Here is a 22,084-nt window from a genome sequence, read left to right on the forward strand (position 1 = left end):
CCATACATCTCTAAATTAAGAAATGTTAAATGGGTATCAAAAGAAACAAAAGTGTTTAAATACATTTGAAGCAAGAAGACATGCCAAGGTCAGAAACAAAAGAAAAAGAATATTATATGGGAAAAAAATGTTTTAAAAAAAAGTTTGCGGATTTCAAACAATATTCGGAAAGGTTTAAAGTAAAATTGACGACCTCATAGAAAAGCGGAATGGTAAATTAATTTTTTTAGAGTAATAATAAATGATATATAAGTAAATGTACATTCAAGAAATTTCATTAAAATATAAATTAGTAATAGAGCACTTTGGGGACACCACGAATGAAAGTCTAAATTAGCGATAAGAGTAAATGTGTTTGAATCTAAAAAGAAACATGTTCATCGGGTGTCTGATTTTTTTATTAATAAAAATTTGTACACCTTTCTCAAGTGTTTTATGATAACCACAGATTCGCGTAAACTTGAAGGTTCTTTGCAGCTTAAAATAATTAAACGAATCATGAACCTTTTAGTACATATGCATTAAAAATAGAACAATTATATTTTTTTACTAAACGATTGTTGCATTTTAATTCTACACAAAATTTAGCATTATATAAACCAGCAAATAAGCTAATTGTAATTTACCGTTTTATAGAAAACTTAGCTTTGAACAAACAAGCATGGCAGCAGAATCCTTTCCCTTATCAACCTTGGGGAGCGGATCGTGCTGTGGACGGACTGTATACAGACCTGACTGCTGCTGGAGGACAGTGTGTGGTATCAGATAACAGACAAGCAACAGCAGAATGGCGGGTAGACCTGGGAGAAGTACTTAGCATACACCATATCTTTATACAGTACAGGACGGAAAATGTTTCCTGGGGTAAGTATTTACATTCAACAAATCAGCATGGCAGCAACATCCTTACAACAATAACGAAGATGTGTGGCGAGCAGATCGTGCTGTAGACGGACGGTATACAGCCCTGTCTGCTTCTGGAGGACAGTGCACGGTATCAGCTAACTATAAAACATCAGCAATATTACGGGTAGACCTAGGAGGAGTACTTAGTATACACCACATCTTTATACAGTACAGGACGGACAATATGGTCTGGGGTATCTAGATTTATGATATTCTAAAATACCCATCATTTAGAATTGTTCAAGCTATTGAAGATTTATTATTTTTTTGAGATTTAATTAACGCAACATACACGTAACTTTTCCCCATTTTATCGACATAACCTCACAAACAGCTTATATACTAGCGAAAAAAAGAAACTGTGCATTATTTAATATATGAAAAAAACATTTAAAAATTACAATAAACAAGGCAAGACATCGACATTCCGTTGAACAAACAAGTCACTGACTACACGTGCAACGTGTGGCCTTGCATTGTCTTGCTGCAGAGTGATGTGATGTTGATGTCTCTTTATGAAGGGTATCACATGACGCTGAATAATTTCATCTCGATAGCGTACGCCGGTGAGATTTCCATTGACAATTTGTAGAGGGGTCCTTCCACGTGTTGATATTCCACCCCACACTATAACGCTACCTCCACCAAATTGTCGACGTTGCACAACACAAACGTCCTGGTAACGCTCCCCAACGCGACGATACACCTTACAACAGCCGTCACTGCTATCCAGATGAAATCTGGAATCATCAGTGAACAGAATATTGGCCCAGTCCTGTATCCGCAGATGTCGTGTGCACCACGCTAGTCTGGCGTTCCGATGACCTTGAAGCAGTACTGGGCGCACCACTGGACGTCTTGATCTTATGTTTTGCTCGCGCAGACGATTACGCACAGTTCTTGGACTAATTGGTCGAAGCCCTGGGATGCTACGGGCAGTCAAACGTGCTGTCTGGAAACGATTTCTCAAATGCACAAGTCTAATGTGGTTGTCCTGTTGACGTCACACGAGGTCGCCCAGAGCGCGGTCGATCCTGAGTGTTGTTGAAATCGTCTCCATAATGACTGGATGGTGGTTTGATGAACCCCAAAGCGTCTTGCTACAGTATTTTGTGCCATTACAGCTTTCAGCATCCCAACAGCACGATTACGTTGGTTTTCGTTGAGTCGTGGCATGACATAGGGAGGGGTAAACTTTGTTGAAACTAAAGTGATTTCATGAACAAAAAGGTTTAAACAAATCTTTCACAGTTCTTATTCCAAAAAGTATTGGCCCATTAAACTCGTGCGTACAAATTCTTCAATAAACAACAGGTGCTCACTAACCATGTAAAAGTCCGTGCACTCGGACGGTTACCATCCGATATTTTCAAAAACATTACCATTATCGATTATTTAAATTTTATAAATACAAACAATAGATATAGAACAATTATACTAAATTTTATAATGCACAGTTTCTTTTTTCCGCTAGAATAGGATAAAACGTAAATAAATACAAAACATTATATAGAAATGTGGTGAGTTAAGAAACATTCATTTATTATAAATAATTAAATTAAATCTGTGTATGTTATTAAAGACAATAAAGCAGTTACTGTTTTGATCTATACTATTAACATTAAGATCATAATATACATGTTATCTCTAACGCAATTGCTGATCCTTAAATTCAGGACCGACTCACTAGTCCTGCAATATTGGCAAACGAACAAAGGAAAAAAATTCAAACTGACTTTTACTATCAAACTTTACATGACCTAACAAATATGCACACTTTTTCAATTTTATTTAAAACGTTGTATTGCATTTGTATAACAACAGCAGTTAGTGGAACTGAAAAAAATATTAATGTCTTGACTTGGCCGCATATTAATATTTAGAAGTATTCTTTAAATAAGTGATGCATTAAAATATAATAATTCATTGCGATCAATATTGTTTGAAAAGGGAGGGTCTGTTCGTTCTTGGCAGTTGTATATGAAAGCATTGAATCATGATTTTTTGTAAGTATACAGTCTCATAACTGCAGCGATGATACAAATTTTCATAACGCGCTAACACGCCTTCCGCAATTTGTATGCACCCGCCGCTGCAGTTATGAGACTGTATACTTACAAAAAATCATGATTTAATGCTTATACATGTATTAACATTTATTAACTTCCTGCCTTGTCTTCAAATGTGATTTATACCCTAAAATTACTATCTTATCCCAAGGGTAAGTTGATATAAGAAAAAGCCACAAGCGTGAACTTTGATTTTCGCTTGTGAAGTTGCAGTTTACAGCGCTCAACGTTTGTGACGTCATAAAAAATTCGTCATTTTAAGCTTTGCGTACCCTGTGTGTATTACAGTATTATAACTGCCGTAGCTTTCAACACACTTTAAAAGCAAAATATATGTGGAATGTAAATATTTTTCTAGGGATGCAGGGTGTGTTAAAACTTATTTTGTACGTTACATGTTATGTTTTTAATTCTTTTACACACAATAAAATATAAGAGGGGCATTACACAGATTACAGAAACTGACCAATACACAAACACAGAAAATTGCTGAAAAATTAAAAATAAATGAAATTCCACTAATAAAAATATTACTTTTTCGCAATTCTGTTACTGTAAATATCTAGATTTGTTTAATCACTTATATATATAGTTATATTCTCTTATGTATATTCGTCGAAGTTTTTACGATATAATTTTAAACGTATTTACCTTAATAATAAATTAAATGTTGAGAAAGACAATTGCTATATGTAATTGTAAGTATATTGCGGGTCACTTTCGGGAATTTCGAATCTTTAGCTAAGCTGGCACAAAATAGACTGACAAACAAAATATTTTTTACAAAAAGTTAGCTTACTACCTTAAAATTTAAAAAAGAAAAACAAATCATTTCAGTTCAAGCTATTGACTACTTTTGTATTAATAACATACCCCAATGCATCGCTTGTACACGCTTTTTGAGGATTTAGAAACAAAACGTGTAGATACAGGAAATACTTTGACTATCAATGTTTGGCATAAACTACACAATTCAAGAGAATACACTTAATTAACGCGTGTGGAAGTCTTGATTTATTCACTTGCAGTCATTGTGTGCACACCTGATACGATATACCCTAATAGTAAAAGGAGTTCAACATGAATTAAGCATGAACGAGGTAACATTTGATAAGTTTTTAAAATAAACCTCAACTATTTTGATAGCTTATTTGTCGATGTTCTCTAACTATTAAAACTACAGCATACAATATAAATATTGAACATAATTTTCATCGTGCAATTTTCCTTGATTAAGGTTAACAACTGCATTAATGAAATCCCAAATTTTTAAGAAAAAAATTAAGATACCTGTCATAATCAGTGCAGAGCATTGCAATTGTATCTATCTGCTGTGTTTATTTTTTTTTATTACTTTGTAGTTCTATAAAACAGGTTGTAATTTCGGTGTCATAATGGTACAAACAATTGTTATGTAGAGGTACATTTGAAAAAAAAAATGTTCATTTATTTACAAATACTCCAAATTTAAAGATTGTTGGCCAAATAACTATTCTACAAGAATATTGTGTAAAGTTATAAGATCTCATTCTTCTTTATCTCAGAATAAACATTTGGTTTATGCAATCAAATAGTTCTCTAGGTACATAAAACTCTTTAACGATTTTAAGAATCCGAAAAATTGATTGTTACTGATAAAAGATTTATAAGATGTTTATATAATTGTATTAAACGAGATTGTGATTCATATTTTTTTTTCAAAATGAAAACAAAATAGCTTTCCACTGATATTTATTTCAAAGTTCGCTTTATAAATAGATGAGCTGAATGGTTACACATCTAGATTCCTGGGATACTCTGTCTACATATCAAACTCAACCAATAAAGATGAAGGAGTACTGTGTTTTAAGGACACCAACTACACCAAAGCCACAATACCAAACCCTACAAACATAACATGTATCACACACGGGAGATACGTCATCTACTACAACAACAGGACTTACCCTCCATATCCTGCTGGGTATTCTACGGACGGTGCATACAACGAGCTGTGTGAACTAGAAGTGTATGGTAAGTGAATTCAATTAAAATGGTTTGTATTCAACGATCTAACAAATGGTCGGTTGCTCTTGTGATTATAAAAAAATTACATAATTATATAAACTTGCCAATTTCACTCTTTAAAAATGTTTACAATCAAATCTGCTTACCTAAATGTTGTTGAAAAGTATGTAGACTTTGCAAATCACGGACATAAGATTATGTTCCTCAAGAAAAGTGAGACGACGCACTTAGGATATCCATAATTTCCTTATTCCAGCAATGCACTCGTTTAAGTATGCTTTATTCGCCTAAACATTTCATTCTCATTATCAGGAGTTTTCAAATGAATGGTACTTCTAAGCAATCTAAATTGAACCCAGTGGCCTTATAATGTGGTTATCAAATAGAAAGTCAAAAAAGTTTGTCTGTGCGTGCTTTATCATAATTCAGCTGATCTTCAAGATTGTACGACATTTTTTTACTGTAAAGCCATTACTTATAAGGAACTATATATAATTTTAATGTATTTTAAGAAAACATTATGATTTGCCAAATTCTCATCAAATCGATTAATGAGAATTTTTCGGTATCTTTCTATAGATATTTTCCAAAATGTACCTCTAAGATCCACGACAATTTCCTCACAACGGTTAAACTTTGTTTTCTGTTTTAATTGTTTTCTAGGAAATCAGAGTTAAGGTTGAATTATCCTCACTAAGTATTGTAGAGTGAACACCTTTGATCTCCTTATACATAGATTAAGATTTTAATTTTTTTCACAAAATATACCTCAGTCGATGGTCCATAGTAATATTAACAACTTTGTTTTCCTCTTATCCATTTTTTAAGGACATCGTAGATAAAGTGGAAAGTTTTCTTGTAGAGTTATTACACGTGATCTTTTAATATATTTTGTAAAAACAGCATATTTAATTAGATTGTTACATCTTTAATCTTAAACGATTAAGTTACTTCTACGTATTACAAAAGATTTAGCAAAACGCTTGCATACAGCCTGCATACAGTACGACATTTAAAACCTTACTTGGTTTTCAAAGAAATATTTTACCAACAGTTTTGGTCAGTAATTCACATAGTAGTAACTAGTATGACCATATTTAGCCTACAAGATGCATAATCAGACAACTACTTCATTCAAAATATTTAATTGTATATTTTTGCAAAGAATTAAAAATACCCTCTCTTTTAAGAACAATTAAAAAAATTGTTTTTCTCTAACATAAACATAGGATGTCCTATACCAGGATATTACGGAGAGAACTGTTCCTTATCCTGCCCACTGAAATGTCAAGAAGGTCACTGTAACATTATTGATGGAACGTGTCTGGGTTGTGTTGACGGATACCAAGGTCCACACTGTAACAATGGTAATTACGTCGGTTTTGACATTTTTAAAGATATACCTGCAATGAAGGATAAATTAACATTCGTTGTTTTTAGTGTAAATAATATTTTTTAATAAAACTGTTCATTTAAGCTGTTTTTGATGTTTAGAGAAATGCAGAAGCTAACCGTAATATTTTTTTTTTTACTTCATACTCATATTACATGACCATGTACAAAATATTTCTTTACAGAGTGCAGCGCTGGCACTTACGGTTTTGAGTGTGGAAATTTATGTGGTAACTGTTATAACGAAATTCAGTGTAATCACGTGAACGGAAATTGTCAAAACGGATGTGATGTAGGGTTTTTTGGTGAGAAATGTAATAAAGGTACAGTAAAATATATTCTAAGTAATAAAGTATTCTTATTATTCAAGAGTTATCAAAAATAATCGTTTTATAAGTGAAATAGTATAAAATCGTGGATGAGAACTTATCTGTAAAAAAGTAAGTAATTAAAATACGAAACTTTAATGTTAATAATTATGACATGAGGACGATATTTTGGATTAAACAAAAAGGTTTTCTTTTTGGAAAAAATAAAAGAGGAAATGCTTTTTCTTATTATCATTGACAGTCTGTCGTCTTGTGTTGGCATGGTTTAAACTGCACAAACAAATGTCATCAGTAAATATAATATATGAAATATGACAATTCAACAATGCTGCTTACGAACAATGAATGAATTATGTATAATCAACAGCGCGTCTTTGGTAAACGTACGCCGCTCCGTGTAGTAGGTAATCGTCCTTTTTTAAGTACTTTACAAAAAAATACACCACAGAATATCAATATTCAAGAAAATGCTTGTCGATATCAATAATATTACATTAAAATCGGATACAAGTAATGACAGCTATTAACAATTTTAATACATTGCTCAATATATACAATTTTGCGATATTATTGCAGCAATGTTGGTAATTTAATAAAAGGAAATTTCCCCAAAAATAAAAAAATGCTGTCAATGCTGTCAATGTATGCGGTCGAAAAATAGATAGACCAGGGAAAAACCAACAAAGTATGTCGCTAATTTAGAAACAAGAAATATATAAAATAACAGTTATTGGTTATTGAGAAGGATAGTGGATCAATTTTCAGAAATCAACAAGAAATCCTTAGTGAAACAAATTATATGAGAACCTGCATACAAGAAAGGACATTTAAGAAACATAAAATATACATGAAAAACTGAAAAACTTTAATATACCGAAACTAAATAAAGAAGAATCAGAAAATATTGAAAGCCCTATTACAAACACAGAAGTTTAAAAGATATGTAAAAACATGAAAAATGATAAAAGTCCTCCAGGATCTAAAGGCTATACGAGTGAATATTCATTATTTAAAAATAACATTAGAACTTTTATTACGAGAACACTTAATAACTCAAACGAATTACTGCACTTTACAGACCCAAAACAGTTGGGGGTTATAACTTGCTTGCCGAGAGATGGAGAACAAAAACAGTTCCACAATATTTGGCGTCCAAAAACTCTCCTAAATGTTGTTTACAAAATAGCATTAGGGTGCATTGCTTATAGAATTGAGCCATTTTTAGACAAAATAATAAATAAAGACCAAACTCAAAGAAAGGTGTACAGAAACAAATATAAATATGAAAACAGCATTTTTTTTTCTCAACTTGCTGATGACACTTCTCTTATTTTTGATGGTTCACTTAAAGACGTTGGATCCTGCTTTGAAAAGTCTTTAAGTTTTTTTAAGTTTTTTTTGTCAACTCTTCACTCTGAATGTTTCTGCTTTGTTTGATTTTAAATTGATGAACTAAAACACATAGTTGAATCGAAATTGGTCATTTAATAACAAAATGACGGTAAACTTTATCACTTATATACAATTATATACAACATGTAAATAATATAAAAAAAACAATGCTAACTACTTGAACATAGTTAAAATTTTTCCTTTAAAATCAAAGGTGAGGGATCGTTAAAATTTTTCCTTTAAAATCAAAGGTCAGGGATCAACTTTTGCCACTTTTGACAATAATATTGGTAAACAGTTTTTGACACGACACATATGGAGAATCCAGACAATGAAGACACAGTAGACTAATCAACATGCAATGTTTGACTAGAACAAATTTTGGCCAGACAATAAAACTTTCATTTCGGGTGCGTTGTTTTGATTCAAGCTGCCTCCTAGCGGTGAAATGGAGAGACACTTCTACCCGTACAAATTACTACAACAATGCCACATACCGGTTAAAAAAGGTTGAAGGGAGATAATTAGCGATTGGCAAAAATGCATTTATTTGCATAAATGTAATTTTTTGTCAACTCTTAACTCTGAATGTTTCTGCTTTGTTTGATTTTAAATTGATGAACTAAAAAACATAGGTGAATCGAAATTGGTCATTTAATAACAAAATGACGATAAACTTTATCACATATATACAAATTATATACAACATGTAAATGATATAAAAAACAATGTTTAATACTTGAACATAGTTAAAATTTTCCCTTTAAAATCAAAGGTGAGGGATCAACTTTTGCCAAAGTATTACTTAACAAGTAATACCCCCACCCAGAAATCATTTAGAGTACTTATAATTGTGCAAAGATATTTCATTATACCCTAAGTTGAAACAGAGGCCCCTGACCCCATGTTTCTGTGATGTTAAACTTGAGGCAAGATACTTAAACACAAATATGTAAAAGCATTTACTTAGAACTGCAAAATTAAGTTCTATTAACAAAAATGAAAACAGAGGCCCCTGACCCCATGTTTTTTTTTATAACCATAAGTAATATAATGTTATACCAAAACAAATTTTTGTTTATAAACTACACAGTACATTTACACAATACTGTTGCAACAAAATTATAACAGTCATATTCATATGTCCCCAAGAACTGCTGTAATTAACAATACGAGTAATCAGAATGTATAATAGTTTAATGTTCAACCTTCATACTGTCGAAACAGAGGCCCCTGTCCCCATGGTCGTCAGTTTGTTACAATAATTTGTACCCATTAGATAAACTAAATATTTAACAAGGGAATGCGAATATATTTCCTGTATGCGTTTGACTTCCATCGTCCAAGCAATTGAATTTGTTCATCTGATATTCCTTTTGATTTAGCTAACATAGCTGCACCTATTCGAAACGAATGTCCTTTGTATTTTTAATTGTTGATTGAAATAATGCCTAGAAACTGGTGATTTGTCCTGAAACATGACAAGTGGTCCGACACAATCTCCTCTTAATGCTCTATATTCCCACATAGCTGAAACTGCACACAATTGTGGATTTTCTTTGTTTGCCTTTAAATGAAATGTAACTGGAGGTTTCCCTCTGTGATGTTTATAATCAACCATTGTCAAAGACATATTTTCTGGAACACCCTTCTGTTGATGAGCAAATGAAATTGCTGATAAATTCAACGTATTATTTGTTGATGACGTAATCTCTCCCACTCGTAAGAAGGCATGAAATGCTAATAAAAACATTGCCTTAAAAAGTGTTCTTTGATAAAAGGATTGGGTACACTGAGGTAGAGCATTTACAATTTTCTGCAAGATCACTGGTGTGATTGGAAGGCGTGTGTCTGGTCTTGCTTTGAGCTTCTGAACCCCTGCAGTGTCCGTTTCACAATGAAGTCTTGAGTTGGATCAGGATAGCCTTCCATTTTGTTAAAATGTGCCAATGCAGACAAGTATGTTGTCATAGTTTGTGGAGACAGTTGTTTTTGATAGCAACAAGAAATAAATAAAACAATATGTTCACTTGACATTGGAAACAATGGTGCACCTGTAAAGTACTTTGATAAAAACATTGCTGTACATTAGTTTCGCTCTGTTGTAAGCATTCCGGGTTGATACTGTCAACGCATTTTCTGCTAAATATTTGGACAGGGACTTCAGAGTTTGAACATCTCCTCCGGTACTGGTGTCGAATGATGATCCATGTAAGGTGCTAGCTTGTGAAAATCCACTATCTGTAAACGAGATAATTTGTCACTGAGCACATTATATACTCCTGGAACATGTTTAGCAACAAATAAAATATTAAATTTTAAACATTGCACAATGAGTTTACGCAGAAGTTTCATAATGGTAGTTTCTTTTGCAGTTTGTTTATTAATTACTTGCACAACTGCCATATTATCAGAAAAGAAACAAACTCTCTTATTTGACATTTCAAGTCCCCATAACTGAACCGCTACCACAATAGGAAAAAGTTCTTTAATAGTTATATGATAATTATGCCAATCTGAAATCCATTGTCCATAGAACCATTTGTTTCCAAATATGCCACCGAATCCCAGGCCACTAGCATCTGTGTACAGTTGTAAAGTGATAGATGTTTGCCATGTATCCTCAAGAAACAAAGACTCTCCATTGAAGTTTTGAATGAAGATCTAGAGTGACCATGCCTCAAGGTCTGCTTTAGCTTCTCTGTTTAGCCGACACCTATGGTGAGGTTTGCGTAATCCTTTAGTAAGGTCAATTAAGCGGCGTAGGAAGGTGCGACCTTGCTGCACTACTGCATATGCAAAATTAAGGAGCCCTATTAGTGATTGAAGTTCCTGAAAAGTGATCTTTTTCCTTTGTTTGTACAATGAAAGTTTTTCACGATTTTTTTGCAATTTCTCCATAGGAAGTCGAATTTCCATATCATTAGTATCCAATTCCAATCCTTAAAATGTTAACATTGTTGTTGGATGTACAGTTTTTTCTTGCTTCAAAGGAACCCCTATCTGTTGCAGAAACCGCAAAAATAATTCTACTTGACCTGTCCATAGAGAAAGACAGGGTGGGCCAACTATCAAAAAATCATCTAACATATGTACACCACCTTCTATGCTTAGCTTATTATTGACAATCCAATGCAATGAACTTGAAAAATGTTCAAAGAGACTACATGCTGAACTCAAACCCATGGGCAATGTCTTGTCATAATAAATATCATGTCCAATTGCAAATCCTAACAACTCATGGTCCCTTGGATGGATGGGTATGTTTTTATAACCATGCTCAATGTCAGTTTTTGCAAGTAATGCCCCCTTTCCAAATCGCTTAATCAATGTCACTGCATCATCTACAGTCTGATAAGTCACAGCAGAAAATTCTTTTGGAATACCATCGTTTATTGATAATCCCTCCGGAAAAGACAAATGATGAATAACTCTGAATTCCCCTGGCTTTTGTTTAGGCACTAACCCAAGTGGTGATATTTGAAGGTTTTGAAATGGTAATGTAATTGTAGAAAATGGACCAGCAGCACGCCCTTTCTGAACTTCGATATCAATTTTTTGTTGAAGAATATTTATGTTTTCTCTGGCTGATGGAAGATTAGTACAATGTCTAAACTGTCTCGACCCACAATAAGGAATGTTAAACCCAAATGTAAACTCATCTAATAAAAATTTAGATTTTTCTGAATCATAACCTTGTAACCACATTTCCAAAGCTTTTACATTAACAGGAGTAACAACACCGGGATTCAGGCTGACCTCATTTTCTGATTTGGTTGGTTGGGTTCTGTTGTTTATCGGAGGTTCCATAAATTCTTTTGTTTGACTCTGATGGACCATGGCAGACTTTCTTGGAATGCTACCCAAAACATCTGCTGCAGATGTGTGCGTATTCACAGCTCGGTCTGGTACAGTTACCATTGTTATTGTTGTAGCTGAAGCATGGTTTTTTGGACTTCCACGAAAGGGCTGCTGTTGAAATGACTTTTGTTTAGATGTTTTTTCTTGACCATCAAGCCGACTTTTAAACCCAACCTGCAATGCCTCCATGTGTAATTCAGCATTTATTTTTTCCCAGGGCATCTGGGCTGGATTTTCAGCTCTCCACATTCGGAATTGTTCATCGTAATAAAAAGCTGCCTTGTCCCCTACATCATTGCTAAGTTTTTGAATAGTTGCTATGTATTTCATTAAACAAGGCGCTTGCGCAGGGCTTTTCTCACAGTACACCGCAACAAAGATATGAAAGGCATTCATCCACTGCTGTAGATTTCTGAAGTAATACTTATGTTCCTTTTGCTGAAAAGTAAAAGAATTATCTTTTCCTTGTACTGCTTCAAGTTTAGCAGAGCTCTGTTTAAAAATGAGGGAACCAAGTGGAATTTATTCTTCAGCCCAGATTTTTGACTTTACTTTTACATCAATACCTTGTCCTAATGGGCGGCCTGCATGCAGAGGACCTGTAACATTGCGCAAATTACCATTTGAGGGCGTTGAGATGACGGAATCAAGTACTTGGTTTGCATTGTCCGATGTTTGCTGCTGCTATTCAATCGCATCAACCCCAACTGATGTTACTTGGCAGATTGGGGTGACTGGACCTGTCACAGGTGTATTCTGTTGTAATTGAGCTATCACTGCACTAGCAATTGTTGGAATAGCCTCTGCTACCATTTCTTTTACGATTTCTTTCACTTCATCCTTAAAACTTTCTGCTGTTCTTCTCCTTTTCCTCGCTTGAGACAATTGTGAGCTGTACAATTTTTTTTTTATTTTGAAATTGCTAACGCAAAATACAAACATTAAACATAACTGTTAACAGTATACTTTTTCTCATTAAATGCAGTTACCACTAAATATGGCAAAACAGTTACCAACGTGCCCAAGTGACTTAGCTACCGCTAATAATCGTTACACTGCCAACAAAGCTAGATTATCATAAAATTCAGTTAACACTGATGAAATTCCAAATTAATTAACATTAACATTATATGTTCTGATCTCAGCATTATATTGCATAGTAATTAGCCAGTTAGCACCAGCTAGTAGTAGCAATCCCATGTATATTATATAGTAAATACTGTCATTCATTAAATTATGTAATAACTTACACAGTGAGCACTGTCTATAATGCTATGACAAAATATTACTTTATCCGCACAATATTATGTACTTCAATACATAGCACTTTGTTAACACCAAGTGTTAGCTAGAGTTTACCTGAATTTATAACAGTAAACACTGTTACATACATGTACAGGACAAGGACTTAAATATCAAGTCATTCCTAATGGAATGTAATACACATTAAAACTTGGCTAGCACCAAATATCTTAACCTGTAACCACAATTTAAAATGGGTATGATTTTTTAATCAATGATAAAATACCTGTGTTCTACACAATCAAAGGCCAGTTACTGAGTTAGTTGATCAGTTCAGCAGAGCTACCACTCCAGCTGTTCTTATTTTTACTTTGATTGCTGCAAAATTGAATATAAATGATTACAAAACAAGTGTCATGCAACCAAACTAGCAGTAGTACCAGATCATATCCCGTTTCCAAGACAAAAACATGCAAGATTTTTCATTATAAACATAATCGAGGATGTTGACAGAATTATTAAAAACATAAGCATAAAGATGATCACACTGTCACAATTAACAATAATTTATGCAAATAATATCACATGTACATCAAATAAATGGCAAATATCAAGGTATTTCCTTTTCTCTGAACTCCATCTTACCCATCACAGTGTATTGCACACAAAATTGCTCCACGGATATTCCTATAATATTTCGGAAGGCCAATTTCCCAATTTAAATGTACCCCATCCTTAAAGTTAGAATGTTCACTTTGTTTAAGTCCTTTTAAATTCCAATAAAATACACTTGAATCCGTTGCAAGTTCATGCTTTAAAAGTTTGTTTGCTATTATAAATTGAAGGCAAAATATGTCGTGTATTCTCACGAAAGAGGAGTTGACATGCAATAATTTTCACTGAATGTCTTCTAGCAATTAGTTTTAAAATGTTCACAAACCGAAGGATAATAATGCGGACTTCGCTAATTACAATATCCATTGTGTCTATGTCATTCCCACAAAGCTGAAACACTGCATACTTTGGACGAAATCTACATATAAAATTTTGAAAACGTTTTATATGATCCGGATTAGCGATTCGACCACCTGGAATTCCACAATATTCAACACTAATGTTTTCAATTCCAAAATTCTTAAATTTCACATCTGAATCGATATATTGTTTCAGTTTTACGATATGCGAACTCCCCAAAAGCACAACATCCGCCATGATATTTTTAGAACGCTATTTCCGTCTATTTTTAGCCATTCTGATAAACAACGCACACATGACATTGGACGATTCGTAATAGATCTCAGAATAAAACTTCCGATATCATTTATAGTTAACAAGGAAATGTAGATAGCTCTGGCACTGCATAGCTGCGTTTACTATACTCAGAGACATACATGTTTAAGTCTTTCTTTACTCTCAACTTATGAACACATTACGTAACACCCCACGCTATCTTTTAAATCCGATAACCAACGTTATCAATATATGTTTTTTGGCATCTAACTGAAGTATTTGATGAGTGCACGTACACTAATATTGCTGGCTTAAATTCCACAAGCAACTTCCTTGTATTATTTACAGATTGAACATCTTTTTAAACTTTCATTTCGGGTGCGTTGTTTTGATTCAAGCTGCCACCTAGCGGTGAAATGGGCAGACAACTCTACCCGTACAAATTACTACAACAATGCCACCTACCGGTTAAAAAAGGTTAAAGGGAGATAATAAGCGATTGCCAAAAATGCATTTATTTGCATAAATGTAATTATTTTTTAAAAATCTACACACATACCTTAGCAAAAATCTGAAACTATATGCTTAATTCGGCGCTACAGTGTATTTGATCAGACCTTTCTGCACTGAAAGTGCAAATTGCACATTAAAAATAAATGAAAATAAAATCATCATTAAGAGAAATGTTACAATTTCTTCATTTAATTGATATTTTGACCTTTTTGCACTGAAAAACCCCCTATTTCTACACATGAACGATTCAACATGTAATGACTTTTTTTTTTTAAAAGTCTCAAACTTTTTCTCAAATTTATGATAGACTTGTCAGAAAAATCGTAAAACTTCAGAAAATAAAACCAAAAATTGGGTCTATTATGTAAAATTTGAGATATGACATGAAATAAACTAGTTTTAGGCAAAAATTTGGATTAATTTTTTTTTTTTAACTTTTATGAAATATAACTTACATTTGCCAACCTGTGTCGATAGACATATTGGAAAATTGTAAAAATATGTTTTTCGTAACAAAATGAAGATATTCTAAAGCACAAAATATTTGGAAAATTTTGTTTGCATTGAAAGTCAGGAAGCTAAAGTCTATACTCTAAAACAATTGAGTTAAGAAAAATGTTCATTTTCTTCTTAAAAACCTTCATCCAGAGGATATAGTCCCTTACTAAACTCTGTAAATATGTAATTTTTGCTTTACTATTTTATGTAATATAGTTTGATTGGCATTATGAAATATGAATTTATAAGTAAAATCGATGTATGTTGCATAATTTCAAGAAGAGATGTGACCCAAAATGGCTACCCAAAAACAGAAGAACGAACCTCTTTAAGTCAATGGATAATATTGTAAGAGTTAAGATTATAACGCAGACTTATCAAGACTGAAGATTAATTACACAAAAACTAAAATGGGTTGGATTCAAAGTAAGAAATTTTCAAGAGATGTATTTCACCACGCAAGATGGAAACTAATTTGGAATAACTCAACCTTTGATTTGTTAGGAATCAAATTTTCTGTAACTCTAGATAAAATGTCTAGCCTTAACTATGAATTTCTTAGAAAGTAAAAGGAAATACTATTATACAGGAATATGAATATGGTGGTTTAAAGAAATGATTGATTTTAAAGAATTTAGCTCACCTCTTAAATTAGTTTAGTTAGATTATAAAAATGATTTTCTCAGACACAAAATGGATAAATATTTTAGAGGTAGAATTACACACAAAACTTAAAAATCTATGGGTTAAAGGTGTGGAATTAACATGTAATTTATGTGAAAATACAATACAAGTAACATTTGACAAAAATTCAATTTTATTTGCAAAATATCAAGAGAGAAATTTGTATAAAGTACATAATCATGTTTTTTTTAATTCTAATAATTAAACAATACATATTTGTAAGTAGATTGAAAGAAGTTCCAAAACTGAATTACAGTGCACTTGAGAATATATTGAAAAATAGAATTGCTGCAGAGAAATATATTTTGCTTAAAAACTGTAGGTTCTCAGAGCTTGAAAGGCGCTGACAAAGAATATGTGACTTATCATTATGGCATACTAGTTTTTATATTTATCAAATTTAATAAGTGTTACAATGACACCCCCCCCCCCACACACACACACAAAATATTCTTTTTTTCATCTTATTTTCATTGACTTTAGGTTCCTTTTCAAGTAGTGTACATTAATATATTATACTTATACGTGTAATATTCTGTATATGCGACTTAGACCTACATTATTTTCTTATACTTTAAAGCTGACATGAATTAAAAAATACGCATTATTTCCTTCTACGCCATATTAGTGGTCATTTTCTATTGTTTTGCACATCGCTACACACCCCCTTTATACGGCAGATAACACTATTCATGCTTCACCGCATTCAGGTATTTCATTTACCCAAACACGTTGCATTGAACAAAAAAATGTAGAAAAACGTTTTGAACAAACATAATACAACCACTGCACTGGTAGGGAATATCCAATGAACGACAAAACAAGACATACTGAAATCCTGGCACACATCATTCAAAAATTTTCGACAATTGCAGAACGTTTTTCTGTGTATGTGAGAACAGCGCACATGCGCAATCCACTCACTGTGGCAGATCGAGCAATGACAATGACCGCATGAATTCTAGAAACTTTTTTGTAAAAACCGATGGAAACGATGTTACGGTGTTACTTTTTTGGATTTATTATCTACTGTGTTGGATGTAGTGCCGCCGGGGTTCTTAAAACAAAGAAGCAGACCTTATGCACTCTGTATGAACGACACACGTGGTCGATGTGCATGCGAAGTAAGATAGCCCTTTTTGTGCAGAATAATCCGGATACCTTGAATGGTGTATATACCATAGTGGCAATAGAGGAATGATCAAAACTAATATGGCGACCGAATGCTTGTATGAAATCATGTCAACTTTAAGAGGCAATCTGTTTCATTGTGATATTTGTGTACTTCTCTACTGAAATTGTCAATAAAAAATGCTGATTTTATACTGATATTTGTGTCTGTGAAATTATATTTCTATTTAACTACCATAAAAATAGCATGGTTTGTGAAATTTTTTATCGGGCCTCGTAAAGAAAATACATTGAACACAATGTGTGTTAAAGTGTATTACATAGGAAAACCATTTTTATTACTGTTATATCTAACCTATGATTATGAGTTATCTTTATCTTTAAGTATGTGATGGTCATATATATGGGATCAATTGTTCAGAAAAGTATGGTTCGTGTCTTAACTTTAAACAATGTCACCACATTAATGGGACATGTATGAGAGGATGTGACAGGGTATTCCATGGCTCTTGTTGTATAGAAGATTTTTAATGTAACACTCATTTTTTTTTAAATTACCACTTGCATCTGTATGATTTAGCTTTACTACTTTCATCTGTCATTGTGTTTCTAGAGTTCTTTTTTATTTGCAAAAAGTGCAAAAAGAAATAATAATTGACAACCCACTAAATATTGCTTCTATTGTTGTCTGAAGTTGATTTATTTCCTTTAGAATGCCCAAACGGGTCGTATGGATACAACTGTCAACACAACTGTAGCATCCATTGTCAGATGTCTGGAATATGTGACAGAAAAACAGGACATTGCCACTGTCAATTGGGGTGGAAACCAGATACATGTGACTCGCGTAAGACTTAAAAGCCTGAAAACGGTGTCGATCACTTTTTTAATTATCAAAAAAAAAAAGAAGAAAACAATATCGCATATTCAATATTAACTAAATAAATGTTACCTTTTTTACTGTTTGCTTATTAGTTTACGACATTACAATTCAACAATACTTCTAACAAATAACGAAATTTACACATATTTCCTGTGTGAATGTTCTTTTCTTCGCCTAAGATCAATTTTTTCACATCGATCCTGTCTTAGCCTTTTACCTAAATAGGTGACGAAAAAACTGCAGGCATATATACATGTTAATGAAGAATTGAGTTTCCAGTTTAAGTAACATTATGCTTGATATTTTAATGTCATGGGAGATATTTGGATTTACTTCTTTGATAGCTGTGTTATGAATTTATTAACTAAAATCAGCAGTAGTATCTCATCCGGTAATTCAGTTGTTAACTCAGTGGTATTTTTTTTTATTGAGCCACGTAAACACATATAATTAAATAAAAATAAATTATTACTATTCCATAGATATTTGCAATTAAAGCTGGAACATTATGGTCTGAAATTAGATGGTTTTAATTTGTTAAATAATACATGTATATGATTGTACTATACAGGATATGATTTGTGGATAAAGTGAAGAAAGGATAACAAAATTCAATTAATATTATGTCATATTAGTGAAAGCAGGGCTTGAAAAGAATGAAGATGGACATAAATATTACTTGATCTTGTTAATGACTGATTTATAACCTGTAAGGAAGCAGAAACATTTTTTCATTGTATAAACTTTATCATTGACAGCCTGTCTTCCGGGTTGGTATGGTCCAAATTGCGCTATCAAATGTGGTGCAAACTGCAACAGCTGTAACAGATTTAATGGAACCTGTGAGTTTGGATGTAAGCCTGGGTGGAATAGATTTACCTGCCAAAATGGTAGTAAAAGAATCATCTAGTTGTATATATACATATACTGAATAAATAAAACGTAAAAAAGTAATCCACTGTTAAAATATGGAAAACAAGTATGGAATTTGTATAATAAAGGTATACCCTTATTATTTTGTTTTTATTTTAATGCTCCAACGCTTTAATTTTCTACATTGGTGTATATAATTGGTACTTATTAGCAAATATTGTACGATTTTTAATGGCAGAATGTAGCGAAAACACTTATGGATTAGACTGTAAACAGATCTGTGGAAACTGCAGAAATGGAGAACAGTGTCATCACGTAAACGGTGGCTGCCCTAATGGGTGTGACAAAGGAGCCACAGGCGTTAAATGTGACATTGGTATATGACAATTAAGACAATTATCTATATACTATATAAACTACTTTCAAAACGAAGATGAAAAATGCAGGAATAACATTGTTTTCTCAAGCATCAGATTTACATCATTTCTTAAAGTTGGGGTTTTTCCTTCTACATTTCTTAAATTTACATTTCATAACCCATTGTGTAACACACTTTTTTCACTTTTAAAATTTTATGTATAGTGATAAAGAACCGACTCGAATTTTTAAAAGAACATTTTAAAGATATTCTGTGAAAATTGGCACCTATTTAATTATAGCCTGTCATCATGGTAGCTATGGTTACAATTGTGAAGACAAATGTAGCATCAACTGTGAATTTCCAGAGAGATGTGACAGGGTGACAGGGCGGTGTAAGGGAGAGTGCAAAGTGGGGTGGAAAGGACAGACTTGTGATACTAGTAAGACGGTTAAGTCCTTGTAGTAAATAATGAAAAAAAAGTTGTGTAATACTTGTTACATGTAACGACGACCTTCAAATAAGTAAGTCAAACCACAATACTAATTAGTGTGAATCATTTTTTTTCATTAGTTAATCATAAAAATGCATTTATTATCCTTAAATGATTAAATAAAGAAAATTGATAGGCATTTTATATAATATTTACATTTCAAATTTGTATCTACAAAGAATGCAACGGAGGAAAATATGGGGAAAATTGCGCAAATGATTGCGGTTACTGTTTGCACAAAGAACAATGCCACTACATAGATGGCACATGTTCCAATGGATGTAACGATGGGTATCAAGGCATTCATTGTAAAAACAGTGAGTAGATATAACACAGAAAACGAAAGATTACCCTCAACAATTTAAAAAAAAATAGCTTCTAATCCTTGAAAAGGAATTTTAAAGGTATTAAAGTGGGTTTTTTTAAAAGTAGATCTAGATTTATTACTTTATTCTTTTTTTGCTCGGATGATATATTTTGGTTAGTGAACATCTCGGTGCAGTTTTGTTTGCTTTGTAGGTTGGTTTTATTTTTGGCAATTTGAATCTTTTTCTATCACTTCTAGAATATAAGGTAGTCTGCTAGCATGTGGAATCTTTCTGTATTGTTTCTTTTTTAAAGAAATAAATAATGAGCTACTTTTTAATTAAGTAAAGATATACAGTAAAACTCGTTTAGTACGAACACGGATATTGCAAATACACGGATATAGCGAAGTCATCTTGGATCCCCAATTTTGTAAATTTAATGAATTTCGAATACGGTTATAACGAATTACGGATATAACGAAGTAATTTCTTAGGTCCCAGTGACTTCGTTATAACCGAGTTTTGCTGTAGTTGCTAGTTTCATTTAAAAAGCAAAAATACAATTAGGTTACATAACTTTGACAGTTTTAAAACTTTAGTTTGCAGTAACAACACATATGGATCAAACTGCTCTCTGAGTTGTGGAAACTGTCTTTACGTGTACGGGGAACAATGTCACCACGTGACTGGTCAATGTCCACGTGGATGTGTCAGTGGATTTCAAGGAGACTTTTGTGTTGAAGGTATTCCTAGTATCTGGAGGACTTTAATACAGAAAAACTGATTACACTGCGATTTGAACAATATATTTAAAAATAAATTCTCATCTTATCTCAATATGTTTTATATTGATAAAAAAAATTCTATATGTTGCATTTCTTTTAAAAAAGAAGCCAATTATAATTTCTTGTTTTTTTTCAACGCAGAAAATGACCAGTTTCTGCCATCGTCTGAAGCAAGATGTCAGCTGGCAGCTCCACTCTACTCTTTTATTTCACTGTTCTGTGTCAGTGTTCTCATCATTGTATACTTAGTTATCAGGTAAGAAACTCGCCTGTTAAAGAATACATAGTTGAACTCTAAAATGAGATTAAATGATGTATTTCATATTTTGTTTTGTAGAGTTTTAAGAAACCATTTGCTAAAGTGCAAACATAAGCAAGAAAACGAGAAAACTGGAAACTTCAGCTCCAGTAAAATTTCTAATATTATGTATACGGGCGACAATTGTGCTTATGATGAAGTTGGTGAAGTTACAAAGAATCCCGATTATGATGAACTTTAATAATTTTTGGTACTGAAACATGACTAGGAGTTAGTTTTATTAGAATGATTATATAATTGCAATTTCTGTAAAGTTTTAAGACTTGGATATTTTAATATTAATGATATTGAAACAAAATTGCATGCATGTGATTTTGTTACTGATTTGCATCAGCATGTAAAATCTATTGAGAATATGAAATGTCGTTTGTTTGGTTTTCATTAAAGTTCATGTTGAAACTAGAAGCTGACAACAAAACATAAACTAATTATTAATCTTAACAGCTGATTTAAGGTATTACAAAAGAAAACCTCTTTTAAGTAATACAATGACAGTATAGCCTTTATTTCAGCTCACACATATTTTCATTGAAATGACAAGAAAACACAGATATGGTAAAGAAATGATGTACGAAGAATTGCATCTCTGTTTTTTTTTCTTATAAGTAATACATTATGTTTTTATAATGTTTATGTAAATAAACAGGTTATTACAATATTAAATATTAATATTAAAATAATGCTTGCTCCTTAAATAATCATTACCTATTGCAAGATATACAAAATAAAGAACTCTCTCTCTCGTTTTCTCTCTCTCTCTCTCTCTCTCTCTCTCTCTCTCTCTCTTTCAAGTATACTCTTATTACACTTA

At 32.6% G+C, this 22,084-nt stretch overlaps 1 protein-coding gene and 1 pseudogene across 4 annotated transcripts in view; one reads left to right on the top strand and one right to left on the bottom strand.

The window, feature by feature from the left end:
* The window catches only part of LOC117688564 (multiple epidermal growth factor-like domains protein 10), a 73,420-nt gene extending 51,599 nt beyond the window's left edge, over positions 1-21,821 (top strand). For 2 of the 4 annotated variants that reach the window (XM_066069650.1, XM_066069644.1), the window contains exons 2-13: positions 637-864; positions 4,734-4,988; positions 6,212-6,349; positions 6,560-6,697; positions 17,967-18,101; positions 18,896-19,027; positions 19,249-19,386; positions 19,670-19,810; positions 20,041-20,178; positions 20,769-20,912; positions 21,096-21,210; positions 21,292-21,821. In XM_066069650.1, coding sequence (XP_065925722.1) covers positions 637-864; positions 4,734-4,988; positions 6,212-6,349; positions 6,560-6,697; positions 17,967-18,101; positions 18,896-19,027; positions 19,249-19,386; positions 19,670-19,810; positions 20,041-20,178; positions 20,769-20,912; positions 21,096-21,210; positions 21,292-21,454 — 1,865 coding nt within the window. In that variant the 3' untranslated portion in view covers positions 21,455-21,821. Of the gene's footprint in view, positions 1-636; positions 865-1,006; positions 1,101-4,733; positions 4,989-6,211; positions 6,350-6,559; positions 6,698-17,966; positions 18,102-18,895; positions 19,028-19,248; positions 19,387-19,669; positions 19,811-20,040; positions 20,179-20,768; positions 20,913-21,095; positions 21,211-21,291 lie in introns of those variants that run through there. The other 2 variants (XM_066069656.1, XM_066069654.1) reach the window with 2 other exon arrangements.
* Positions 8,732-12,060, bottom strand: LOC136270840 (uncharacterized; annotated as a pseudogene).
* Positions 21,822-22,084: the final 263 nt, after the last annotated feature.

The sequence above is a fragment of the Magallana gigas genome, chromosome 1, assembly GCF_963853765.1.
Source record: "Magallana gigas chromosome 1, xbMagGiga1.1, whole genome shotgun sequence".
NCBI lineage: Eukaryota > Metazoa > Mollusca > Bivalvia > Ostreida > Ostreidae > Magallana > Magallana gigas.